The sequence below is a fragment of the Actinia tenebrosa genome, unplaced genomic scaffold, assembly GCF_029948245.1.
Source record: "Actinia tenebrosa isolate PJP-AT-01 unplaced genomic scaffold, QUT_ActTen_1.0 PGA_scaffold0__85_contigs__length_37466705, whole genome shotgun sequence".
NCBI lineage: Eukaryota > Metazoa > Cnidaria > Anthozoa > Actiniaria > Actiniidae > Actinia > Actinia tenebrosa.
This window is the reverse complement of record NW_028292569.1, coordinates 17,630,057-17,655,225: the sequence shown is the minus strand read 5'-3', so window position 1 is coordinate 17,655,225 and position 25,169 is coordinate 17,630,057. Positions and strand designations below refer to the sequence as shown.

Sequence of the window (25,169 nt, the reverse complement as noted above, 5' to 3'; positions counted from 1 at the left end):
AAGAAAAAAGAAGTGCAAATCTTGAAGTCTGCTTACAGGAGACTTCTCAAATTATGGCAAGAAAAACGTCCAAAACGGTTCAGAAATTGGGCACATTATGATCAGATAAGCCTCAGGTTTACTGATCAAAACGTACAATTTATACCAAACTACTTTGAATATAATCCCTGATTTAGTTACACTGTAACTGTAGTTACACTGCTTGGTAACTTTAAATACTTGTTGCATTTGGGCCAGTTTCTTTATATTTCATTGTATTGGCTCAAATGCCTCAACTTGAAACAATTGTTTGAAGGCAATAGAGTGTAACTCTGACATCTGCCATTGAAGAAACCAGGAAATTACAAACACGAAAACTATATAGATATTTTTTTTGCCTTTCCTCAATGAACGAAAATTACTGACCACTGTAATTGGTTGACACAGTGCAAGCGATAGGTCAACGGTCGAGACACTCTCAAAATAACAATGAAAATACGTTAAACAAAGCTTCACTTTAAGTCTGTAGGGAGTGCAAACACGTGACCGAACAATCCCTTGAGATATAAATAACCGATGAAACAGCCGCCATCTGGGTTGATTAAAACAAGAAGCTTAATGAGGAATGCTTGCATAGTCAACCAACATGGCGGCTATGACGTAACATTCTTCCATAGAATATGGATACGCCTATTTTTGATAAGTATATGACATATTGTCGCATTTGATTTTCACTTCACCTCTATGGCATTTACTCTTATATTTCTGGCTCTCTCTCTCTCTTTATAATTTGTGTTTTTGTGTTGGTTTCAATCCCCGCGGTCAAGTGACTACGACGGTCATCTTTTTTTGTTCTAGGAAAGCTTTCTTTTTTCATTTAGAGATTTCTAAAAACAATTTTTCTTGTTTAAATTTTTTTAATAAAGACCAATTTTGGCGGGCATGTGACGTCATAGTCGCTATGTTGATTAAATATGACTTTAAGCAAAAATGTATCTTTCTTGATAGTATGTCTTCGGCCATTGATTGATTGGGGGCATTTTACAAATTTTACAAGATAACGATTATGATTAAAAAAGAAAATACATTTTATTGTCAAATTAATAGTAAAGGAAACTATTGAATACAATCATTTTCAAGACAATTCATAATTATTTATAATTATTTTAATTTTTTCTTTTAGGAATGTCTTAAACATGGTTAAGCTGCTGATCGAAATTTCACACGAACAAATAGTCAACTTGTATTGATTAAATGAATCTCTAGCTCTGCCAGCCAAAATTCGTAGCAGAGGTTACACTCTGTTTTGTAACTCAAGACGTCACGACTACCTAACACAAACGCTATATTCAAGCTACGTGCACCATTGCCCTCGACAAATCTGTATCTATAAAGCTATTCTTCTTCATTTACTTCATCAATTAGATGATCAACCTGGGTACAAAAAACTGGTTAAAGAGAGAAATTAAACATCATCCTTGTTTGCAACGGTAACAAAACCGATGCCGGTGTGACCTTTGTTCCATATGATAGAGCTGATAGTAACTGAATTCTTGGACTTACACTGACTTACATGAATGTCAAGAGTTGCACGATCAAAGGAATGGAATATAATTTTAGATATATAGGTGCCATTAGCATATGTGCTGTAATCACAAGAGATAATTGGCAATACGTATCGAAATGTATATGATCTTACTTAACCTTCATAAAAAAAGACAAGCTTGGTCAATGAAAATAAAATAAGTATACTTGTTTTGACAAACGTTACAATGGTGCCACTAGTCGAAACCCTAAATGTCATTCTAAGAGTGATAGCTAAACATTACTGATCGATACTAAATACAACACCATCAATAAATTATATATTATTGAAGTTTGGAATGCAGTTTTTCTTTCATGGTAAAGTTATACTAGAGTTTTCTAACGCAGCAGTACTGATAACTAAACAAGAAATTTTTAGTTAAGGGTATGTTAAATTGTGGAAGTCTTCTTTTTAAGAAGAGGAATTAAGAACTCGAATCACACTACGAAGGTCATACATAAAACCGTTAAAGGCTTTCATACAATTTTACTAATGCCGGTTTCTCTTGGCAAATACTTTCAGTAACGATCTAATGTTTTAGTATCTAAGGGTGTACAGGAAACTTTGGAATATACTTTCTGTTTGCAGGCAAAACTTTTTCCTGGTGGTCCAGTATTTGTGACAGTTTTTCTCCCTTAGCGTTCGCTTGTCTGCTAAACTGGTTGAACCTGCTTTGTCTACTTGCTTCTTTGTTTGAAGCATCTGATATGTAGGATTTTGCTACATGCTGAAACGAGCTGTTTGTCCTGAGGCAACATTCGTGGTGACAATAAGACAAACAGTTATACGGTCTGCACTCCATGGGACAAGGAATAGATACCATGTACTGGCCATGTCCGTTTAGCAATCCGGGTTTGTATTGCTCAGACGCAGAGCAGCAATCACGAGTACAACTTGGGAAACAAGATCTTGGACACTGCAATGGGCATCCGTACGCTGCTTTAGTTGGTGTTGTTGTAAGAATGAAAGATCTTGTTGTTGGACGAACTTGGACTGTTCGTTGGATAGCTTTGCAACAGGACTCCATGCATAATGGATAGCATCTTGGAGAACATCCTGTCTTACACGAAGGTGCAGTGTCTTTAGAAGTACTTGGAGACAATTTTTTAGGTACTTGTGGATGTACACAGCAAGATGGAGGGCACTTTGGTGAACAAAAGGTTGCGCAATCACTGGGGCAGCTAGTATATAATGCCTGGCCAATCTTTGATAGCTGCTGGGTAACCTTTGGTCCATATTTGTGATAACCGCTATCAGATTCAGCTTCAGCCGAAAAGGACCTCTTTAAGCAACACCTTTCTGGGCAGCTACTGATGCATGATTTTGCACATGCTGGCTCACAAGGAATAGATGTATATGGACTTGCAGGCACTTCCGCTTTTATCTTACCATTCTGATCCACTTGCATTTTTCGAAAGGCATTGGCGAAAAATTTCTGAGGGTTTTTCATGGTCATCATCATGTTCGGTGGCATGTACATGTTACCATACATGTTGTACATCATGTGCAAAAAGTTCATCATACCAAACCAACCCATCGCATTGCGGAAAATATCCTCAGCCTTGTTCACATCCACATTAGAAGCACCAGGTGAACTCTTCAAAATAGAAGCAAAAGATCTTTTCTCGCAGCAAATAGGTGGGCAGGTGTTTTGACATTTATTTTGACATGCCGAAGGACAAAACTTTTCAGCGAATGCTTTGAGAAAGTCTATTTGCAAATTTGGCTTCGAGAGTTGACAGCAGTGATCAGGACAAGATGGGCCGCACTTTTCTCCAGAACATTCTGGATGGCAGTTTTCCCTTGTCTTTGCTCTTTCGTCACCATTCTTTTCTTCTGACTGTGGCTTTAATATTTTCGTTGTATTGTATTTGATTTCTGAAGATGTGATATTCTTATGTGGAGTGGATAACTTGCTGGACAGTACTTGATTACTTGATTGCAAATGTTTTTCTTGGTGTGGATGTTTATTAAAGACATCAGCATTGCTGTGGAGGGTTGGTTTGAGGTAGAAATCGGCTGCTGCGTCTGGCCCGACCTTTTTATTTGAAGTCTTTGTTATTGGTTTTATTGTTGGCTTTTTTGTTGGTGCTGTCGGTGCCGCTGTTGCTGCTGTTGTAATTGTTGTTTCTGCTGGTTTAGGTGTTGCCATGTGAGACTTACAGCATATATTTGGACACTCTGGAAGACAGCTAACTGCGCACCTATCGGGGCATTCTCGGTGTCTTATCTTGAATGCTGTGGACATTGACAAACATATTAAAGCAATTTTGAAATGGTATTTTGAAAGAAAAGATTAGGCCCCAGATGTCCATATAGAAGCCAAAAAAGGAAAGGAAGCATATTAGGTTTTGCAGATCATTAGGTATACGTTTCATCTAAAAATATCAATATACAACCACAACAACAGAATCTTTTTCTTTATAATTACTTTATGTTACAAATCTCACAATATACATGTTTATTTAACGGAATAAATGGTAAATACACGAGAAATAAGACTTTGACTTACGTGAGCATTCGACGCCATTAAAGTAATGATGATGGCCACAAACACAAAACCCTCGGATGCATTTTCCATGCTTGCTACAGCCAGGAAGGCAACTGTCGGCTGAAAAATGCGTGTCCAAACGGTTATAATATATATATATATTTGGGAACAAAAGGAAGGAAAAAATATGGAAAAAATGAAAAAAGAGGGGAAAAGATGTATTGTAAAAATATTTTCAAGTCAAGCTAAGAATCTCGAGGCTATCAAGGTTAAATATGAAGAAGAATATAAAGGATTTATTGATTTATATTAATCACAACATGAAGTGAAGTGAAGGTCGTTTATTGGATGAAATCTAGTAATGTTTTTCCATTTTAGACCCCGCATTATTCCCTAGAATATCATTTGTCTAACGTTTGTGCGTTAGAAGACTCATGAATATGAATACAACTCATACAAATAGTCCCATTTTCAAGGAAATCACACGTCGTCGCGGTCGGAAACGGATGCGGCATTTGATCATTTGGATGCATTTTTAACGCGGATTGAGGGTAAACGAAGAATCTAAGTCATGTGCAGGAACATATTGGATAACAACTCCGAACTTGTAACACGTAACTCATTATGACCTACCTCTACATTCAACTCCGTCACCTGTGAAGCCAGGCTTACAAATGCATTCCTTCTTGATGCATTTTGCGTTATGGTGACAGCCCCTGCAATCATCTGTTTCATTTTCTGGAAGAAAATTAAAGTATGTTGGCATGAATTCAAGAAATATTTGAATGTTTCATGGCTGAGGTGAATGCAATCACTGATCGTGGCTCTCTAGGGGAAAAAATGGTCTCTAACCACTGTTTAAAGGGAAATAGGGCGATATGCCACTTAAAACTGAATAGCTCTTCGTTCGAGCACGTAAAGGTGCATGAGAACCGTACATACTCTAACAGTTCTCTTCTCGATTGATTTATCAATCGCGACTGTTTTCTCGATCAGCGAGTAGCAAAGGCACTAGGTATACAGTAAAAACCCGCGAGTAAGAACCTACATTTTTAGAGTTAGCCTCAACAGGTTCTTGTTTAAATGGTAGTTAACACAATTTTAGGCTATCTAGGTTCTTAAATAGGTTCTTATTCCTGTGTAAGAAAACAAATAAAATTCAGCTACAAGATAAAAATATGGTAATCAGCCTATTTTTCAATCGACCACCACCCCCATCAACAACACCATAGAACATTAGTTGATTTATCTGCACAGCAATGGCAAGCTCCTATTTTTCCAAACAGGATTCTAACCCAGCTCTGCATCACTAAATGGTGGTTTTTGAAAATAAGAACCTGTTTTTTATTTTCTAGGCTAAATAGGTTCTTGTTTAAAGGGGGTATAAATGACAAATTTGAGGCTAACAGGTTCTTAATTTTCAGGTACTTACTCGCGGGTTTTTACTGTATCTTATTAGACATTTTAGGGTGGAATAAGGGTGATGTTTTTTTCATGGTTATTCAATGCAAACACTGCAATATGATATTTTTCTAAAAGTATTTTGTTCTCTCTTACCTGGACCTGATAAAGCACCAAGTATCTTTGCCAAAGGTTGATCGTCGTTAAGGATGCATACTTTGTCAATGCAGCGTGCATTACGAGGGCATCCAGTGCAGTATTTTGCTGGAAGATGCAAAGGGAGAAAGTTTCAGTAAATGGCTTACTTGCAATGCAACAGCAGTTAGTATTGAAAATTAGTAGGGGAAAAGATAAGGCAATAATAAGAGGACAAAAAATATGAAACCAAAAAAATTTGATAATCTGAAGATCTGAGAAAATAAGTACAAATAATTCCATAAACCGAATAGCTAACAAACAAACAAACAAACAGTCAAACAGATAGACAAACAAGCAAGCAAAAAAAAAAAAAAAAATTCAATATATACGTTTTACATGTTTATTGTTACCTGCTTTATTAGCAACTGCATGGTCAAGATTAACAATCTTAACAGATTCTTGCGATAATATGTTTCCTATTCCAGTGTTCACATGTTGCGGGTGCTCCGGCGACCCATCGATCTTCATAAATTCTTGTTCCAAGTTTGGAGAAGAACTTGGCCCGCTTTGCTCGTACTGTTGACTAAAGGTGTCTATCTTTTGTGTGTTTTCTTCTGGGTGGTCAACTAACGAAAAACTATTAGTTTCTTGATAGGCGTCTGGGGTAAACCTATTGACTGATGAACCCAAATTGCCGACACCTTCACTCGAAGGAGCTTGTTCGCCTCCAGTAAAGCTCAAAGATCCTGCGCTGTTGCTAGCAAGGTTTGCAAGGCTATTCTGTTCCTCGCCAGTGTTAAGACCTTCATCGATAAGAGAATGATAGCAGATAATGCATTAGCAAAATGTGTATCGTCCTCCCCCAACTTAGTTTTATTCATATTATTCTACTCTAGAACTTACACGGTACCGCATGTCATTAATAACTTTTATTTATAACTTCTGGTGGTTCATCCAATCAAAGCTAATAATGACTGCTATAGTAAAATACACTGTTACTATGTTCAGTCAGTTAGGCTTTGGTTTGTCATTTATATTGATTGTGCTCAAAAGTTAAAAAAAACTAAAGTAATAAAAAAAGAAAGTCTTATATTTTGACCCTTTAGTAACAACCACATACTCCCAAAGTTCTATGTGTTCTTTAGCGCATTTTTAGATCTATTCCAAAGGTGTTGATTAATAATCTAGTGAAAGACTTGATTACCTTTGTTCGCATTAGCTATTGCCGCAGCAAGCTGAGAAGCATCGTTTTTTGTAATACTCTGTCCTTCGTTAATGAAAGACTGAGTTTCTTGATCCTGCCCCGTGCCTTGATCGTTCGAATCGGAAAATAAGTTGGCAATAGACCCAACGTCAGTACCCCTTTGCTCTGATGAATCGCCTTGCAGTTCTGGTCCTGTTTGTTGCTCGTTGTCTTGCTGCTGATAAGCCGCTGTTGCTTCTTGCATCTCACCGTGTTGTGGATTTTGTTCCTGTTCGTTTCCTTGTTGGAGAAAGTTTTCTTGTTCATTTCCTTGAAAATACAACAAACAAACAAAAAAATGAGTTCTCTTTTTATTGTTCACAGTTTAATACATTTCTTTTGGAACTAGTAATCGAGGAAGAAGATTAAAATAATAATCCAAAATAGAGACTCGATGTTATTGCTTTAGGTGGCGGTTACCGGAATAGACCCCTTGCATGCGACGTCAAAGCAGCTCGATCTGGGGGACAAAACAAAATAATTCCAATCTCCTGAGAATTGGAACCCATTGGTATGTCCCCCAGAGTGAGCTGCATTCCAAAGTGCTGCAAGGAGTCTACATAACCCTTTCCTCCCTCAGAGAATGTTGAAATCTTTGATTCTTGGTGTCCATATTTACCTTGCTGTGGAACTACTTCTGGACCATTTTCCTGATGAAAGGAACTTTCCATTTGTTCATCTTGCTGTTCTCCATTCACCTGTTCATTTCCTTGCTGAAAAGCAGCCTCTTGATTGGCTCCTTGCTGCATTACATTTCCCTGTTCTCCGCCTTCTTGTAAGTTCATCTCCTGATTATTGCCTTCCTGGCCTCCCTGCTCTTGTACATTGATTTGCTGTTGTTCAGTCGTCTGTCTCCCAACCCCTTGCTGGTACTGTTCGATTCCATCTTGAGGAGCACTCTGTTGCTCATCCTCCTCCTGCCTCAAAAGTTGTCCTTCCTGGTTCTGTTGCTGTGGTCCTTGGAAAGCAACTGTCTCCTGTTGTTGGTTAGGGAGCCCTTGCATCTCCTCTTGTTGATTCTCTTGCTGACTGAGCAGAGCTTTCTGTTCCATTAGTTCTTGTAATGTTCCAACCGACTGCTTATTACCCTCATTTCCTTCCTGGCCTTCCTGGCCGTTATTATTTACCTGGAATGCATTTACCTCATTTTGACCACCATTCAATGTCTGGAACCCTTGTTGTTGGCCATTAAACTGAGCAACATTGTCCTGACTATCTTGGTTATCAGATCCAGGATTACCAAGGTTATTTGTCAAATATCTTAGTTGTCCCGATGTTTGAGGGTTATATTCTTGTTGGTATCCATTAACAGTTTGTGTTTGCGGCGTTAAGCTTGGACTTGGTGCAAAAGCCAAGGAATACTTTTTGGTTTTTCGCTTTGCTTTGAAGTTAGTAGTGCTACGTGTTTTATGTGACTCTAGAATTGCATGTGGTCGGTCCTCCTTTTCTCTAGAATGCCTTGCCTTCGCTTGTTTCTTATTGACAAAGACATCTTCCTTTCTTGTGTCTTTTTTATGGTTTGTTTTGGTTGTCCCACCATTTCTCCTGTAAGTCAAATGATTTTCCTTATCATTAAATTTCGACCGTGTTCCTGCTTTGCTGGTCTTTAAGTTTTTTTTATCAGGTAGTTCATCTATAAGTGTTTTTGTACGAAGTTGATGTTCAATTTTTTTACCTACGTGACGGCGTTCATGACGACGGCAACAAGCAGAAGAAATAAAACAAAAATAAAAGACAGATAAACTTACTAGAAATATATAAACATTCATATTTTGGCTACATCTCTTAAGGACGTATTCTTACTTATCAATAATGAAAAATCTTCCAACTAGAAAGCACCCGACTCAAAGAATGCATGAGTGTCCGTGATCTATGACGTAAGAGGTACTTCGGTTCACCGCTCGGTGATTGGCTACAATACAATTCAAACTAACCTTTAAACAGGTTGTGGACAATCGGTGCATGAATCTGTGACAGTTTAACCTGTTTTGATTTAAAAAAATTGGTTGATTAACATCCCGAGTTCATTTAATTTAAATAACGGTCTTCAAAAGAGAGAGAGAAAAATAAAACAAAAAAAAGATCCTTTTAATGAGCATTTACACCAAACAAAATAATTTCCTTCGAGGAATTTTACCATTTTTAGAAGTTTGGACGCTGTCCAACAAATTAAAGCATTATTTTTTAATTTAGAAAAGAAGGATTGGGTGACGGAAATTCTTTCACTCAAGCAAACTACAGGTAGTTAACCTGCTGCTGTTTAAGTCAAAATATCATAGTGCTAGTATACGTACAAAGGTTTTTTCATTAAGAAAAAGGGTGCGTTCAAATTGACCTTTTCAGATTCTACTTAATGTCTTGCCTATTTCAGACTACGTGCCATTCCTCTGAAAATAACATTCCTTGTTTGAGTTGTATCCATATTCATGTGTCTTTTCATGCGCAACCGTTAAACAAAGAAATGATACTCTAGGGAATGACACGTGGTCTGAAATGGGAAAACACATCACTCCCGATGGGTCTATTTGATCTGTAGAATGTTAACTAGGGGGCCACAAAATTGTGGTACGATTTATTTAAGAATGCGTAGCATTTTTTGAGGAAATAATTTGAAAAGGTTTGTCTGGCGTCGATTGTGTGTCTGTGTTGCTTATCAGTGTCCAAAAATTCAGTGGACATCCATAAATGTCTGTTTTCTTGTGGGCCTCAAGTCCATAAAAACCATATTGCCAGATCATATCGTTTAGGCGGCCGATTAACACGATACGATTTTTCCTCAAAATTGCCGCGCGCAACATACTTGAATGCCTGAATGCGCAAATCATGCAGCGCACAAACCATTAGCGACTTAGCACCATCACGTGATGGCAACCATTACAGGAGGCAGGATGGATTAAAGGTTACCAGGGGGAAAAGACCGTTAATAGTCTTGCCCTCTGTCACGGCTACCAAAACGTGATGGTGGAAAGCCTCTATATAGATCCACTTGGGGAACAATAACTACCTTAGCAAAAATCAATGCATCTTCTTTTCTTCGCTGTCAATTTGAAAAATTCGGTAGATTACCATCTTTTGACCAGTTCCAGTACCAATGCTAATATTTTCCCTTTTTGGTTTCTCAAGAAAGATCTTTCTCTTGAAGAAAGGTACTGAAGAAGTCGTTAAAACGTTGCTTTAACATTTATTTATTTATTATTCATCCATCCATCCATCCATCCATCCATCCATCCATCCATCCATCCATCCATCCATCCATCCATCCATCCATCCATCCATCTATTCATTCATTCATTCATTCATTCATTCATTCATTCATTCATTCATTCATTCATTCATTTGTTTATTTATTTATTTAGGATAAACAATTCATGAGAGAAATCAGTTAGGAAGCTGTTTTGTGCATGCAGTAGCCTGCTGTAATCTTCAGTATCTTGTTACTTTATTTTGAGAATGATGTCAGTGGCAAAGTAACGTCAAATGAATTTCATTATATTACTCCTTATTCAGTATCATGAAATATATATAAATACTAGTAGGTTTAAAAAACAAGACCATACAGCTCTTTGGGGAATGTTGCCTTTGTGCTTGTTTTCCATATTTTATAAGAAGAAATTAATCAATATGGATTGATATTATCTTTATTTTAATTTGTTAGCCTGGATCTAAATTTGGCTGGTTACGTTAAAACTGTTATTTTTATGCAATCTTTTTATAACAATAAAATTGTGTTTTTATTGTATATTCATTCATTCATTGTTCATATTTATATTTTATATTTATTTATAATCATTTTGCATCATTCCTATAAGTAATGTGATAAGAACAATTTGGTATGATACCAGAAAGGGACAAACATCTTAGCTACTTAGATCTATTATGCTGCAATTATAAGAAAAATAATAATCAAGGGAAAACATTAGAGATCATATCAAAACCTATAAAAAACTAGCTTATTACGCGTGGTGATCAAGACGGTTTGTTTTAAGTATATTATACGAAAAATTGCTAAAACATTTTCAACTAATGAAGAGTGGCATTCGATTTTTAATTTCTCCTTTGCCTTTCACGTAGTCTTTTCTTTCTTTCTTTCTTTTTCTTTTCCTTCTCTCGTTTTGTTGTTGGAATTCCACCTTGACACATATTGCTTATCAAAGTTGTATTCGTTTCGTGCATCAATCAGCAGACCTGTCTGACCAAATATTCCATCACTCTAGATCCTTTGCAGACAGTATGATGAGTCTATTATAATTTATAAACATCATTAGCCAAAGGTCCTCCAACGCCATTCTTACACTTCTCAGACGATCCATAGGTTTTATAATTACGAGTCAAGGGCCCACTAAAACACTGGCCGCCATTTTGAATAGCAAAAATCTTATATCCCAGTCCCCTTGCTATTTCTGCGCATTTGCTTATGGGCTGTTTTCTTGTCCTGTAATCTTCCGTTATCCGAGGATCCAGACCCTCCAGTGAGATAAGTGTCCGGCTCTTTGGATTTCTCCAGTTTGGTGTGTCGGCCCAGCATCCGAGACTCTGGTACTCAGTCACAATGATATCCTCTGTAACATAAACAAATGCAACTTCCTTTAAGATTGAGCGACGTATTTTTTTATTCATAGAATACTTGAATTTTATCTATTGGTATTGCATAACTTTTCAATATGGGTGAAAAGTGCCTGGTTAGCACTAGGTTTGGAATCAGAATCAACACATTGTATTGATCCCTTAGCTGTGAAAAAAGACAAGTACTGTAGATAAGCAGTACACTACTGTGTCTACGTAGTTGCTTTCGATTCCGGAACAATATTTCAGGAACAATGAAAGTGTCTTATGGTAGCATATTCCATGTTAACTGAGCTGAATGGGTAAAGGGTCTCCTATTTTCTACTTTGTTTTAATTCCACCCATCTCATTGTCTGCATAAAGAGAAGAAGCTATGCCCAACATGAAAGAATCTATGCCTTGAAAATCAGTGTAGTGATTCAGACTGAATTATTTGCTCGAGAGTTAAAAAGAAGAATCAATCTTTTTTTTCGTGACTCACCAGACCATTCTTGTGTCTTCTCTGCTGGTATCTTCTTTGTCGGATTTGCTTTCTTTATTGATTTTGGAGTCGGAGTGCGTGCTGGAAACACGTAGATTATTAAGCAAACCAGATGAATAACGCGATAAACAGAAAAACGTGTGCATAAGTAATAAATATAGCAAGTCACTTTCGAATGAAATGTATTCATGCAAGAATTTGGAAAATTCAAGTTGAAATATGATTGGAATTGAGAAGATTATTGAAAGTCATACACCCAGTGCAAAGTTAAGGGATGTTTGAACGAAAATCATTGCAAAATCAAAACTTTGCACCATTTGACCAATATAATTATTTACGTTTTTATTTGTTTTGAAAAATTGGTAAAATACAATGGATGCCCAATATGGGACACCAAAAAAGTTATCTTGATCTTAACATGCATTATTATTTTGTAAAATTATTATTATTATTAACCTGAGGAGAATTGGCTCAGTTGACGCGCATGCTCATTATCATCTGCAAAGATGAAAAACCTTTATAGTTATAATAAACATGCTGTTCAGACTTTTAAGAATTGCTTTAGTTTCAATGACGATGCTTTAATTTATGCTTTATTTAGTGTTAAACAATATTTTAATGATTATTAATACTTCAGTGATCCATTCTTTCACAGCATAACATTAAATTATTAGTAACCTTGTGCGCTTTGGATAGGCTGTGCAGTAGGGTTGTTGTACGGTCCTGCCAAAAAAATTAACACACTCAGAAGTATTTATATATATTTATAAAATATTTGAGATACCTCGTCCGCTCTAATTGGTCGGGACGCTTGCAAAACTATGTTTATATCTAAGGACAGAGAACGCTATCAGGTCAAACGTTATTTTCCTTCGGCTCTCTTCTGGTTTCTTTTCGACTTTTGCTCCAAAGCTCCCAGCGTGTTTATAACACAGTATATAGACACTCGCGCCGTTTCATATTCCTAATATACATTTCATTATGTTACATTCGGAAATTGATGGACAGGTAACCACTACTGCGAGAGCAAAGCCATGATTTTAGTTTTACGAATGATTTTGTGACCATTTCAACGTTTCAACATGTTTCATGGGGAAATTATAGTAGACAGGTAAAAAAAAATTACTTCCTGGATAACGTGATGGCAAAGTAACCGCGTCCATAAAACATGGGGACTCAACCGTTTTCAAAAATAAACAAAAATAAACAAATCACATGGCTACCCCATGGATTAGATAATACGGTGTATAGAGGTATTTAGAGTTCTTACTGAAATTATTCGTTGATCGAGAAGTCGGCGAGTAAGGCTCCATAGCGTCTACTGCAGGTTAGAATAAATCATGCATACATTACTTATATATCCTCTATCAGATACACAATAAACCATGCACTATACTTTCACCATGCACCTGCACCATGCTTTCACAAACACAATGCAATCAAAGCTGCACGGAGAAACTATTACATATTTTGCGGACGGATACCAATACGGGATTAAAGGGACTACGAGGAACTAAGAAACAATAAAGAGCCATGTTAATGCTTCTGCAATTGATGTTTTCACGGCCGCCATGTTGGAGGAACTTAACAAAAGAATTATCAATGATTTCTTTTGTTATATCCTCCAACATGGCCGCCGTGTCTTTTGTTATTTAATAGACCTTATTCGTGGTGTGACAATGTTTTCCCAATTCAGCGTGACAAACCTCCAGATGATTCATTTTCTTTTGTTTTTACTCTTCGAAAAATTCATGATATCCCAAAGGATACGAAAGGAATAACGATGATACCCCGACGAGTTGCAAAACAATAGCTCTTCATTCCCCCAGAGGTTTGTCACGTTCAATTGGGAAAACATTATCACACCACAAATAAGGTCCATTCTCTTGGGAATGGTTGAAAACCATCAATACTGTGTGCCTCCTCACGATCGCCCTTTGCATTGTCATTTCGACACACTTGCATTTAGAGAATTGCAGCAGAAAAAAGAATTATGAAAAGATAGAATGCAATATGAAATATAAAAGTCATCATTCTACATACCACCATTCTCAATAGCCTTTAGTCTACGGGTCAGAGAAGGATTTGCTGAAAGAAAAAAACAAGACGCGGTTTAACACATATTATATATTAAACTTAGCTACGAGCCTGACATCAAGAAGTCCCCATGCGTGGCCATGTTTATGCCAACGTCTAAATAACCAGCCCTTGTTTTCCTTTTTCAGTCCACTTGTCATTACCTAGACTATCTTTTTTTTTTTTTGTTTAACGGTTTTGCATGAGAAGACAAATGAATATGGATACAAGTCTATTTGGACGTACTGTACAATGGAAGTAAAAGTATTGCTTGAGACACCAAGCTGTAACTTACGTATGCAGGATCGTTTTGAACTTGGCTGATCTGCGCATGCTCCACCTTGAGAACATTGATTATGTGACCATGTGTATCCCGGCCTGCACACACAGACATCGGTCTCGCATTGGGCGTACAAGGGGCAAGTACCGCACTTGGTCACTTCTGGAATATAGTAAAAAGTATGTATACGAAACTTTGTAAAATAATCCAACGATATGCACTAAGAGTCCATCCCGCTATTATGCTAGCAAGTCGTAATGCAGCTCAATTTGGAGGACATAACCACGAGTTTCCAATTCTCAGGATTATCAGAATTCTTTTGTTTTGTCCTCCAAATTGAGCTCCCTTTACGTCACATGCAAGCTAGAGTTCTATAAGTCAACCATGAAGTAATGATGTGAAATTTGAACGCTATTAGATTCCCACGGACTGTTAATGATGTTTAATAGCAAAATATCTTATAACTGATCGCCAAAACCAGCTGTACACATCGAATGAGAACAACAAAAAATACTGCTACAAGTAATTATTTTACGCTGGAGAATTCTACCTTTTGTACAAGTATATCCATCGCCCTCGTAGCCATCTCTACAAATGCACTTGCCGTGAACACATCGAGCATGAACGTCACACTCTGAACACATGTCAACTGAAAATAATGAAATCAATAAATCACGTGAACAATATTTTTTGGATACTATTTGCTTGTCAAGAAAGAAGTTTGTTTTAGCTCAGTTGGCTAGTGCGCGGCCTAGTCCTCAGGGTTTTACATATAGTTTGAAGTGGTAAAGGGTGCACCTTTGAGTACTTTATGCATGAGCCCCTTGCTCGGAAGAATTGGGCAACCACCCCAAGCGGTATCAAAGCAAAATGAATGATCTTTACCTTTTCTTGTTACTTACCATCACAAAAGCGTCCTTTGTATCTTGGATTTGCACAGATGCATTCAAAGTCTTTTGTACTGATTTCTTTACACAGACCTCCATGTAAGCAAGGGTTGGGATGACATAAGGCAAACTCATATTCTATAAACATAAGGAGAAATTAGTACGCAATATATATAATTCAAAATATCCATCTCATTAATTTCCTTGATTATTGGTTTTGATATTGGTATATAGCTCTCGTAGCCACCTTTACGAATTGAATAGAACCTTAGACTCAATGTTTTCCCATTTCAGACCACGCGTCATTCCCTTGAGAATAAATTTCTTTGCTTGAGTTTTATCCGTATTCTTCTCTCTAAATAACGCAATTAAACGTATTTGGAAACGTGTATACAAAATCAAAGCTTACCATTAATTCTCTCCTTATAAACGATCTTAACCTCTCTCTTCTCAGAGCAGGTTCTCCCATAGTAATCTCCAGTGCAGACGCAAAAGAAGGTGGTCTTGCCATCAACACATGTCGCTCCATTCGTGCAGGGATCGGGCTTGCAGTGATCAGGGGGCGGTGTTGTTGGGGCTTGAGTTAATAAGGAAAAAATATACTATCGAAATTAGTGGTCATGATAACTTTTCTGACTTCGTCACACAACTAAACGACTCAACGATTAAACTTGAAGAAAGATGGCTCAAAATGTTGATAATATCTGAGTTTAAATATATGTAATAATTTATATCAACAATATAAATCAACTCATGCAAGTCTTTACATTCGTTTTACACCCACGCTGTAAACTTCAAGGTTTTTCTTTGCGTTTTTTCTTACCTCTTCCAGGTGGTAGCTCACAAATGGTTCCGTCACCGGTGTAGCCAGGTCTACACTCGCAAACGCCTTTGTGACAAGATGCGTGTGGAGCACATTTATCGCATTTGTTTTCTACAATAAACACAATGGGAAACTTGTATTATACACACAAGCATTATTCCTTATTTTGCATGCAAAGAAAATTACACTGAGCTGAGCTTAAAATGCAGTCATTGTACGCGGCCCAACCAGAAATAACAAAAGATACAATGGACTACTTCGAAGATATGGTGGCCATCTTGGATGACGATGCATTATGGGGCGTCCAGGGGGCAATTCAAATAAGACTTTGTTGCAGTAATGACGTCGATTGATATTAAAAGCTTCCAAGATAATACAACAGATGATGAATTGGGACAGCACATCGATCACTATTACACATAAAAGAAAGACAAACATACGAAACTCTTTACATTTTACGCCATCTTTGTTTTGTTTTGCCCCCCAGCAAGATGGCCGCCGTATCGATCGTCGAAGTAGTCCATTGCATCAAAGCAATAAACGACGACAAGCTGAATTCGCCCAGCATTTGACTGCGTTTTGCATTTAGATTATTTTGCCATATGATATCGTATGTGTTACATCTAAAGTACGTACTTTCACAGTTGTTGCCCTCGTATTGAACTGAACATATGCAGCTGATTCTTCCATTGGCAGACTGACATGTTCCTCCATTACGACAAGGATCTCTTGATTTCCCTCCGCTTGGAAGACAAAGGTTTTCAACTGAGAATTAAAAAAAATGAATAACTGAAACCAATAAACTAAAGTAATTAAAATTCTGGTTATCCGATATTTTTTACAGGATAATACAAGAAAACTCCGAGTTTTCTTACGTTTTACAGGAGCAAACACTTGCGTAAAATTCTAGTTTTCCGGGAATTTCCGTTTCAGGATTATTCAGAAAAACTTCCAGTTTTCCTTTGTCCATCTTATATAGATAATCATTATTTACGTATTGCTCGCAGAATACTCAGCGACATGATGTTTAGCTAAAGTTGCTATATATAAGTACTTTTCTTTAAATCAAAGAGTATACTTATTCATTTGTCTCACAATAGTGGTAGTTGAGAGGACCGCGACGTTTCGACTGCTATTGCTAGTCTTCATCAAGCGATGGTGTAGACTGCCACAATCGCGAGACAAATGGATAAGTATAATCTTTGATTTATATCCACGATGGAGAATATTTTCCATTTTATTTCCTTGAAATGTTTAACACTGCTAACTGTTAAGGTTCTATGAATAAGTAACAACCAAGTTACTCACGTTCACAAGTAGGCCCTTCAAAGGGTGGTAAGCATTTACACTGTGGCTGTCCACTCACTGTTTCACATCGTCCTCCATTATAGCAGCTGAATCCCGTACAAGGATCATACACTAAGGGGAAAAAAATGAAATTTGGAACTTAGGGACGGACCATTAGATAACTGAGGGGAGGTTGCGTAAATAACCCAATTATTGTAAACTATGTTGCTTTGGGAAAGGACACACCGCATGCAAAGAGTGTGATACAGACTTCCTATGTACTTTTAAATGATCCTTCTTGTAACTGAACTATATATCTGATACAGCTTTTAAAAAAGTGTTTGTGAAGGTTATGTTACATGTTGCTTGTTGTGTACCAAGCCCGAAATGCACTATGGTCGATGTGAATCCAAACAGCGAAAGGTCACAACAATATGAAATTTGCCTAAACTATGTCTGCACGTTTTTCCGGCAAATTTTCTTCTGTGCTGACATTATTTACATGAGAACATAATACATTTCGAGCTTAGTAAGCAGCATACAAGATGCAAGATGCAAGATGCAACATTGACATGCAACAACCCTTAACCAACCTTTTTTGAAATAGCTGTATATGGTAAGCAACTCATTTATGCATTCTTAGCTTAATTAAGTTTGCGACTTTAATATGAATGAAGTTATCTGTACATAGATATCATTAAGAAGTTATGAGGAATTAAATAAGCTGTTTTCAAGTTGCACATTTTTGCATTGCAACCAGTTGGCTACGTGAAATATTTATAATTTTACGAGTCTGTGGTGACGGATTACAACGGTTCTGACTAATTAAGAAAAATGATTATATATTTACTTCCATCAAAACTCGATTTTATCAATTTCCTACCTGTGCATCGTGTTCCAGAGTATCCTTTCATACATTCACAATACCACTCCATCTCACTGGTGTATATGTGACTTTGCTCGTGGCATGTGCCGCCATTCTCACATGGATTGGGATGACAACGCGTCTTCTCTGGTTGATTATTCAAGAAATTAAAATAGCATTAATATTGATCCTCATCACTCCGACACCTGATGCAACAAAGCCGCCATCTTGGTCTTGCTTATTTTTATGTCAAACAATATGGTGACAATGTCTTTTATCCCTTTATTGCCATAAAAGATATACTGTAGCGCATAAATAACCAATGGAACTGTTATCCTTTTTCAAGATCTGCCTTGACTATGGGTTTTAGGATACTAGCTTTATAATCTCAATCGTCGACTGACATTCCTTTATACCGTCAACTCTCGTTACAGCGGACACCTTCGGAACCGTCACTTGATTACCGTAATACGAGCGTCCGGTAAAGCGAAACTTAATTACGGTCATTTGTTTGTCAGCATTTTTTTGTGTAGAGAATTTTTCTCCCATCCGTAATAGTGAGGTGTCCGTAATATAGGAATGTCTGCAAGGTGAGAGTTGATTGCAATGTCGAATCGTTTCCTGCCTTCTTGTATAATATTCTTTTCTAACATCAAGAGTTTGCTATTACTTTAGTTCACACTTACTCTTTCTGCAGTGGAAGCCATTTCCCGTGTATCCTGCATTACAAATACACCTGTTTTCTTTGCAGTAAGCATGTCTTGAACAGTGATCACACACACTCGACAAAGACACTGAAAATGCCAAAAAAGATGGCAAATGAATTAGAAAACCATTAAAAACGCTGTTGCTTTGCGAGATTAAAATATCATATGCATAAAGTATACAAAGGCCTACCGCTTAATACCCATTAGGCTCTTGTGTGTAGTTCTTTGATTGCACGCGAGCCTCCATTGCACAAACAAGACAATACAAATGACAAGTGGAATATTATTGTAACCAATAAAATAGAAAATTAAAGCGAGCGATGGGAAGGACAAATGGTGGAATACCGAATTCAGCTTTTCTGCGTTTTGATTGGAGAAGAGGCGGAATTTCGAGTTCAGTTTAATTTACTGTGTTTTGATGGGCTGAATGTTTGTGTGGTAGGGAATGCTAGATTATATTCTCGTGAGTCATCATAAATTACCTTCACAATGAACTCCACCTCGTCCATCTGGACAAATGCAGTTAAAGGAAAACCCACTCGGTATGCAGGTCCCTCCATACATACAGGGATTGATGGGCCCACACGTTTCACTGGGCACTAAAAGAAACAAATTAAATTAAAAGACAATTAAAAGACACACTCTATTAAAATACTGATAGATCGTCACAATAAAAATTTGGCCTTCCAATAAATTCAAGCAAGTTTGGCAAGCGGCATTGTTTGAATTACAAATATGATTAAAAGAGGCAGTAGGCTTCGTTAAACTTCATTAATTTTACAGATAGTGAGATATGGCTTTGCAACATGCAAGGGGTGGGTCCATGCAAGTTTTGTACAAAGTGTGGTTAGTCGCCTTTACAGTTTCGAAAACAAATCTAACAAGGAAACTATATACTGCCCCTCCCCTCCCGAAATCATGTAATCATTTCATCCAAGGAGAAGCTCTAAGAAAGGAGGAATAAATTAAGATATTATATTAACTTTAAAAAGAAAAATAGGTATAATGTAAGCAACCAGATGAAAGCTTTATATTCGATTTAAAATATGCTGCTACGCATCTTCATTTTGTTAATATTATACCTTGAATTGGGTTATTATTAAACATGCAACTTCCTCCAACGCACTGAGCATCGCTAGGACAATTGGCACAGCCCTTTTCTGATGTATAACATGCAAAATGATTGTTAACTTCAGTGCTGATCATTCTCAAGTAGTAAATAATAAAGAATGATATAATTAATGCATAAAAATCTGTGTTCTAAATCTAGAGCAGGCAGTAGACTCCTTGCAGCACTTGGGAGCAATTTGGAGGGTAAAACAATAGGTTTCCAATTCACAGAAGATTGAAATTCCTTTTCTTGTCCTCTAAATTAAACTCCTTTGACGTCACATGCAAGGAGGCTATTAGTTAATTAGATAGGGGTGATATAAAATGAACCATTTTTTGAAAGAATAAATCACAACAAAATAACCTTTTAATTAAGAAATGAAGTATCTTACTCCAATGCAATTTGTTGAACATCAATCCTTCTTGTGCGTTACACTACCATTCTTAATTAGGAAATGTGCAGTTCTATTTGAAGTGAAGACAGTTATTATTATAGTTTGTACCTTGACAAGTTTGTCCACTAAATCCTGGTGCGCAACTGCAGACATATCTCGAAGCATCACCGGCCGTGTCTGACATGCATGTGGCACCGTTAAGACAAGGACTACTGTCACAACCATTACTGTTTATATGGACTGGTTCAAGATAATGAGAGAAAAATAAAAAAATATTAGATTAAAGTTTAGGGAGCTTTAATTTCAATCAGGCCGAACCAATCGGTCTGCACAGTCAGTTCTTAATTGCTAAGCAAGACAGTACTTAGAAGTGGTTCGGGCCGTGTTGGTTCAGTTTTAACTGACACTGACGTACCATTTAAGAACTGGTGGCTCGGACCACTCAGATCGATTTAATGGAATGCCCTTAGATTTGAAATTTGATTAAGAGTTTCACTCATCTTAAGTCTGAGAGCTGAGTTGATTTACTCAATATCAGCATTGTCAATTTATCCGGCTATAGAGCTATTTCACTCACGTGACAATGCAGCCATATTGATGTACCAAACAATAGAAACTCTCTGCACAGTTTCTGCATAAATATAAAGTTTTATTTCACGAGGATAAAAAAGATATCCGCTGTGACGTCACCTGAAAACGCTCTATTGTATTGAATGTTATTCATGTTTTTTAAAGATATATATTACATCAGAGGGGCGCATCGTAGGTTTTCCCCTACTGAGAAAGGAAGAGTCTCGTGTATCGAAATGCAAGTCAAACTTTGAGCTTACACGCATTTACCTTCACAATTAATGCCGCCATAAATATCAGGACAGATGCACTTGTATCCAGACAAATCTTCTTTGCAGACTCCGTTGTTTTGACAAGGATTTACAGGGTGACATTTGGATTCCTCTGAAAGGATAGAAAACAGATGCGAAGAGAATCAGAGAAGCATTCGTAAGCTTATTTCGTAGTTAGTTTGTAAAGTTTGCCTTACGTTCACAGTTTTTCCCCATAAAGCCTTGCTTGCAGGAGCAAATGTAGCTCTCTCTCGTCTCAGTACAGTAGCCACCGTTACGGCATGGGCTTGGTTCGCACTTGCTCTCGACTGGTGCAACAAATAAAAGAAAAAGAAAAAAATTTTTACGGATTCAGAGCATATATTATGAACGAGAGAAAAAAAAGGGGGGTTAGTTGCCAAATATTCAATGCTATGATGTATAAGCAAAAAATGTAAGTCTTAACTTAAAAGTCCTGTAGGAGGAGAGAAAGGCATACGCCTCGGGATTTGGCTACATAGGTGGGGAATTTGACTACTCATTAGGTAAAGTGAGTTGACACGAATATCATTGTAAAAAAGAACTAAAGAAACTAGAAATGACATTCGTTAGATTCTATTTTGGCGGGTCTTTTTTCCTTACATTCCTGGCCCGGGCCCGGTCTTTATAATTGTAAGTTGATTTTTACACAGTTACTATCAACAGAAGAAATTTATCTTGACATTTCATCTATTCTACAAATGAAAGAAAGACTTTTGCAGCTTGCCCTACCGTCACAGTTTTTTCCATGGAATCCTACATGGCACGTGCATTCATAATCATTCACTAGTTCCGTGCATTTGCCAAAATTTTTACACGGGCTTGGTATACATTGGCTTTGGACTGAAAAATAGATCCAAAATAAAGCGTCATGAAGAGAACAAAGAGACCGATAAAAGATTCGTAAAAGTAAATTGTAATTCTTACCTTCACAGCGTTCACCTTTATAACCTAATGCGCAAACGCATTTGAAACTGGAAGCAACCGCTGAACAAGATCCTCCGTTCCTACACGGCTTTTCCTCGCATGGTCCATTCACTGTAAATGCAAGGTGAATAAGGTAACATGTAAACATTTAAACTAGGAAGCGATTGCATTTTGCCAAACATCTACTTGATACTGCAGATAATTACAGATTATTTTGTCGACTGAAATATTATTTTGATAGTCATTCTTTTGTAAGTAGCTTTTCATAACAGTTGTTTGCAAGGGATTTTTTTATGTTAAGGGTATCATCCTAATGGACCATTTAGAGTGATTCTTATTTCAACTAAATTAATTTATTGGAGGAGAAAGCAATGTATGATAAGTGATAGTCACGACAAGATAATACGTATATATTTTTTTAATTGAATGGTAATCAGTGCCAAGAAACTAGCAATGAAATAACAAAATCCAAGACAAATAATCATCAAGTGAAATCAAAAAATGTGTCTTACTTACTCAAGTGATGATGATGAACAACAAGCAGTCTAGGAGGTAATGGAGGACCAGGCACCACGACTGGAATAGGTACTCTCTTGGGTGGCATAGGCACAGGGCGGTTAACAACTATTATTTTCGAAGGTCCTTGGACCGGAACGGGTACCCTTAAAGTATGGTGCACGGGTCTGTTTATGATCATCAAATGGTTGTGAGGTCGAGGGGGACCTGGATACATCATATGGATCATCTGACCACCACCCATCCCAGTTTCCATCAGCTTTGGAGCGCCAAACCTATTCTCAGCATATCCACCCATTTTGTCAAAATGGGCACCCGGGCCAAATCCTGCTATATTTCCAACTCGAGGGGCGTCAGCAAACCTGCCCAAAGCAAACATATTTTTACTTCCTCCGATATGAACTGGTCCACCAAGACCACCTTCAAGGCCAGCAATGTGGGTTTGTGCACCGATGTTCTGGACGAAAGGTCCACTTATCTTAGGCTCGAATGGGACAATACGAGCCCCACCATCAATATTCCCAATGGTATCTACATGAGCTGGCCCTATAAATGGCATTGATTTAACACTTCCGATTCGAGGCCTTTCTCCATTAAAATCTTTCGTATGACTTATAGCATTAAAGTTGTGTGGCTTTCTCAGTCTATGACGTCCAGTGATGGCTTCTATATCAATAGGTTTAGACAAATACCGATGAATGGCGCCACCTACATATCGATGTTCAACTCCATTGGAGTAATATTTATGGATGGGAGGAAGGTGATCTGGTGACAATATTCGCTGTCTTTTTGCAAGTTCTTTGGCACTTTTAGCGTCTACCCGATCGTTATAATTTAAAGAAGTTTTCCCCGAGCGAGTATTCTTGTTACCTCTATCTGCTTCAGGATTCGATGACTTAGTTTGTAAGATCTTATTGGATAAATTGACTTTCTTGTCCAATGTTTCTTTCTTTCCTTTTATTAAGTTTCTTTTCGCTTTCTTCAAACCATTTCTATGAATTGTCTTTGTGTTTATTTTAAAGCCGGCTAGCTTGTTAGTGTCCCGCTTTTCAGGTTTTGTAATAGATGCCTTAACTTTATTATCAATATCCTCATTACCACTTGAATGTTTTGGTCTTGCAAATGTCAAATTATGAAGTGCTCCCTGCCACTTTTTTGTCTCATCTTCAAGACGGGATGGCTGTTCGCGGTGAAGCTGTTTTAAACGAACTTTGCTTGATTTTATGAGGCTACTTCTATTATTTGATTTACCGCACGAAATCTCGACCAACACCAGTCCAGTAACCAATATTCCTATCACCAATCCATTCATTCTACCACGAAAGACCAGTTTGCCACATCCTATTACAAACAAATATAGTTTTTCATGCGATGTGTTTATATTTAGTCTCTTTTAGTTCTTTTCAAAAAAAAAAAAAATGGTTAAAGGTGTGTTTAATATTTAATTGCCCACAAGCGAACTAGAACAAGATGACATCATTGACAAAGATGACATGCCAAGAACACACATCTCTTAAGTGCTTTCTCTCTACAATGTCCTAGTTTTACTACAGCTGATTTGCTTAGCATAACACCTTAGAGATTCAGGGAACTACAGGTTTAACTGTTAATGGTAAACGATATCGCTGGTTAAAAAAAGATGATTTGACTGGTGATTTTTTTGTCGTTAGTGGCCGCTTGGTTGAGCAATTCGATTTACCATGACCGTTCTGTTTACTTTAGGGTGGGTATTTGATTGTTTATTTGGTTTACTTGACATGTTTACTGAAACCGTAAAAGCGCAAAACCACTGGTCTATAATTAAAAACCACGATTAACTACGCTTGCTTTTCTGTTGCCCTATTTATATTATTTTTATTTTTACTTTTTTTATTTTTTGATTACCAGACAGGCGTCCCAAATTCGGTTTCTTTCTTTGATCTTTCAAAGAACATATTCTGATCTCTTATGTTTTTTATAACTTTGACTTTAACTTTTATAACTCTTCTACAGCTCCAAATGTGTTTTTTTTCTTTTGTTCGTTTATTCGTCCGTTCGTTCTTTTTTTACTCCCGTTCCTTTGTTCCTTTTCTTCCTTTCTTTAAAATCTCTCTCTCACTTTTCTCTCTACGAAGATTTCTTATCGGCCCTGTCTCTCTGTCTCTTACTGCCTTTTTCTGGCCTGTATACTTGTTTCTTTGTTTGTTTGTTTTTTTGTTGTTGTTGTTTTGGTTGTTTGGTTATGCGGTTCATAGGGTTAATGGACTACTTCGACGATACGGAGCCCATCTTGCCCGGGGCCAAACGAAACAGATGACGAAAAATATAAATGTTTCCGTGTGTTTGTCTATCTTATATAGGTAAAGATGTTCGATGTGCCGACCTAATTTATTTGTCGTTGTATTCTCTTGTGGTAAGCTGTCAATATCAATCGACGTCATTACTGTAACAAAGCTTTATTTCCAAGATGGCCGCCATATCGTCGAAGTAGTCCATCAATGTACTCAAATTCTTAGTGATCTCCTGATCACCTCACTTCCCAAACTAGCTTTTAAGTGTGTAAAGAATTTGTAACG

The 25,169-nt window shown here is 37.3% G+C and overlaps 2 protein-coding genes across 5 annotated transcripts; both read right to left on the bottom strand.

The window, feature by feature from the left end:
* Window positions 1-1,049: 1,049 nt before the first annotated feature.
* On the bottom strand, window positions 1,050-10,433 carry LOC116304487 (uncharacterized). Its single transcript, XM_031714232.2, has 10 exons — window positions 10,395-10,433; window positions 9,842-9,874; window positions 8,772-8,820; window positions 7,457-8,512; window positions 6,799-7,107; window positions 6,005-6,397; window positions 5,613-5,720; window positions 4,689-4,793; window positions 4,077-4,175; window positions 1,050-3,802 (listed from the first exon to the last, which is right to left on the bottom strand). The coding sequence occupies exons 1-10, from the start codon at window positions 10,431-10,433 to the stop codon at window positions 2,109-2,111; spliced, it is 3,885 nt and encodes a 1,294-aa protein (XP_031570092.2). The 3' UTR covers window positions 1,050-2,108.
* Window positions 10,434-10,509: 76 nt separating this feature from the next.
* Window positions 10,510-24,136, bottom strand: LOC116304466 (uncharacterized). 4 transcript variants are annotated; one of them, XM_089033971.1, is made up of 22 exons: window positions 22,615-24,136; window positions 22,099-22,209; window positions 21,904-22,014; window positions 21,351-21,461; window positions 21,152-21,265; window positions 20,420-20,551; window positions 19,889-19,966; window positions 19,289-19,405; window positions 18,786-18,893; window positions 18,118-18,246; window positions 17,256-17,366; window positions 16,584-16,712; window positions 15,948-16,058; window positions 15,534-15,701; window positions 15,140-15,262; window positions 14,788-14,886; window positions 14,253-14,399; window positions 13,925-13,969; window positions 13,152-13,202; window positions 12,560-12,604; window positions 11,882-11,962; window positions 10,510-11,396 (listed from the first exon to the last, which is right to left on the bottom strand). In XM_089033971.1, exons 1-22 carry the CDS (start codon window positions 23,924-23,926, stop codon window positions 11,080-11,082), a joined length of 3,750 nt encoding a protein of 1,249 aa, XP_088890097.1. In that variant the 5' UTR covers window positions 23,927-24,136; the 3' UTR covers window positions 10,510-11,079. The 4 variants fall into 4 exon arrangements, with proteins under 4 accessions (XP_088890097.1, XP_088890106.1, XP_088890110.1 ...); XM_089033980.1 differs by lacking the exon at window positions 12,560-12,604; XM_089033987.1 differs by lacking the exons at window positions 10,510-11,396; window positions 11,882-11,962 and adding an exon at window positions 12,209-12,379.
* Window positions 24,137-25,169: the final 1,033 nt, after the last annotated feature.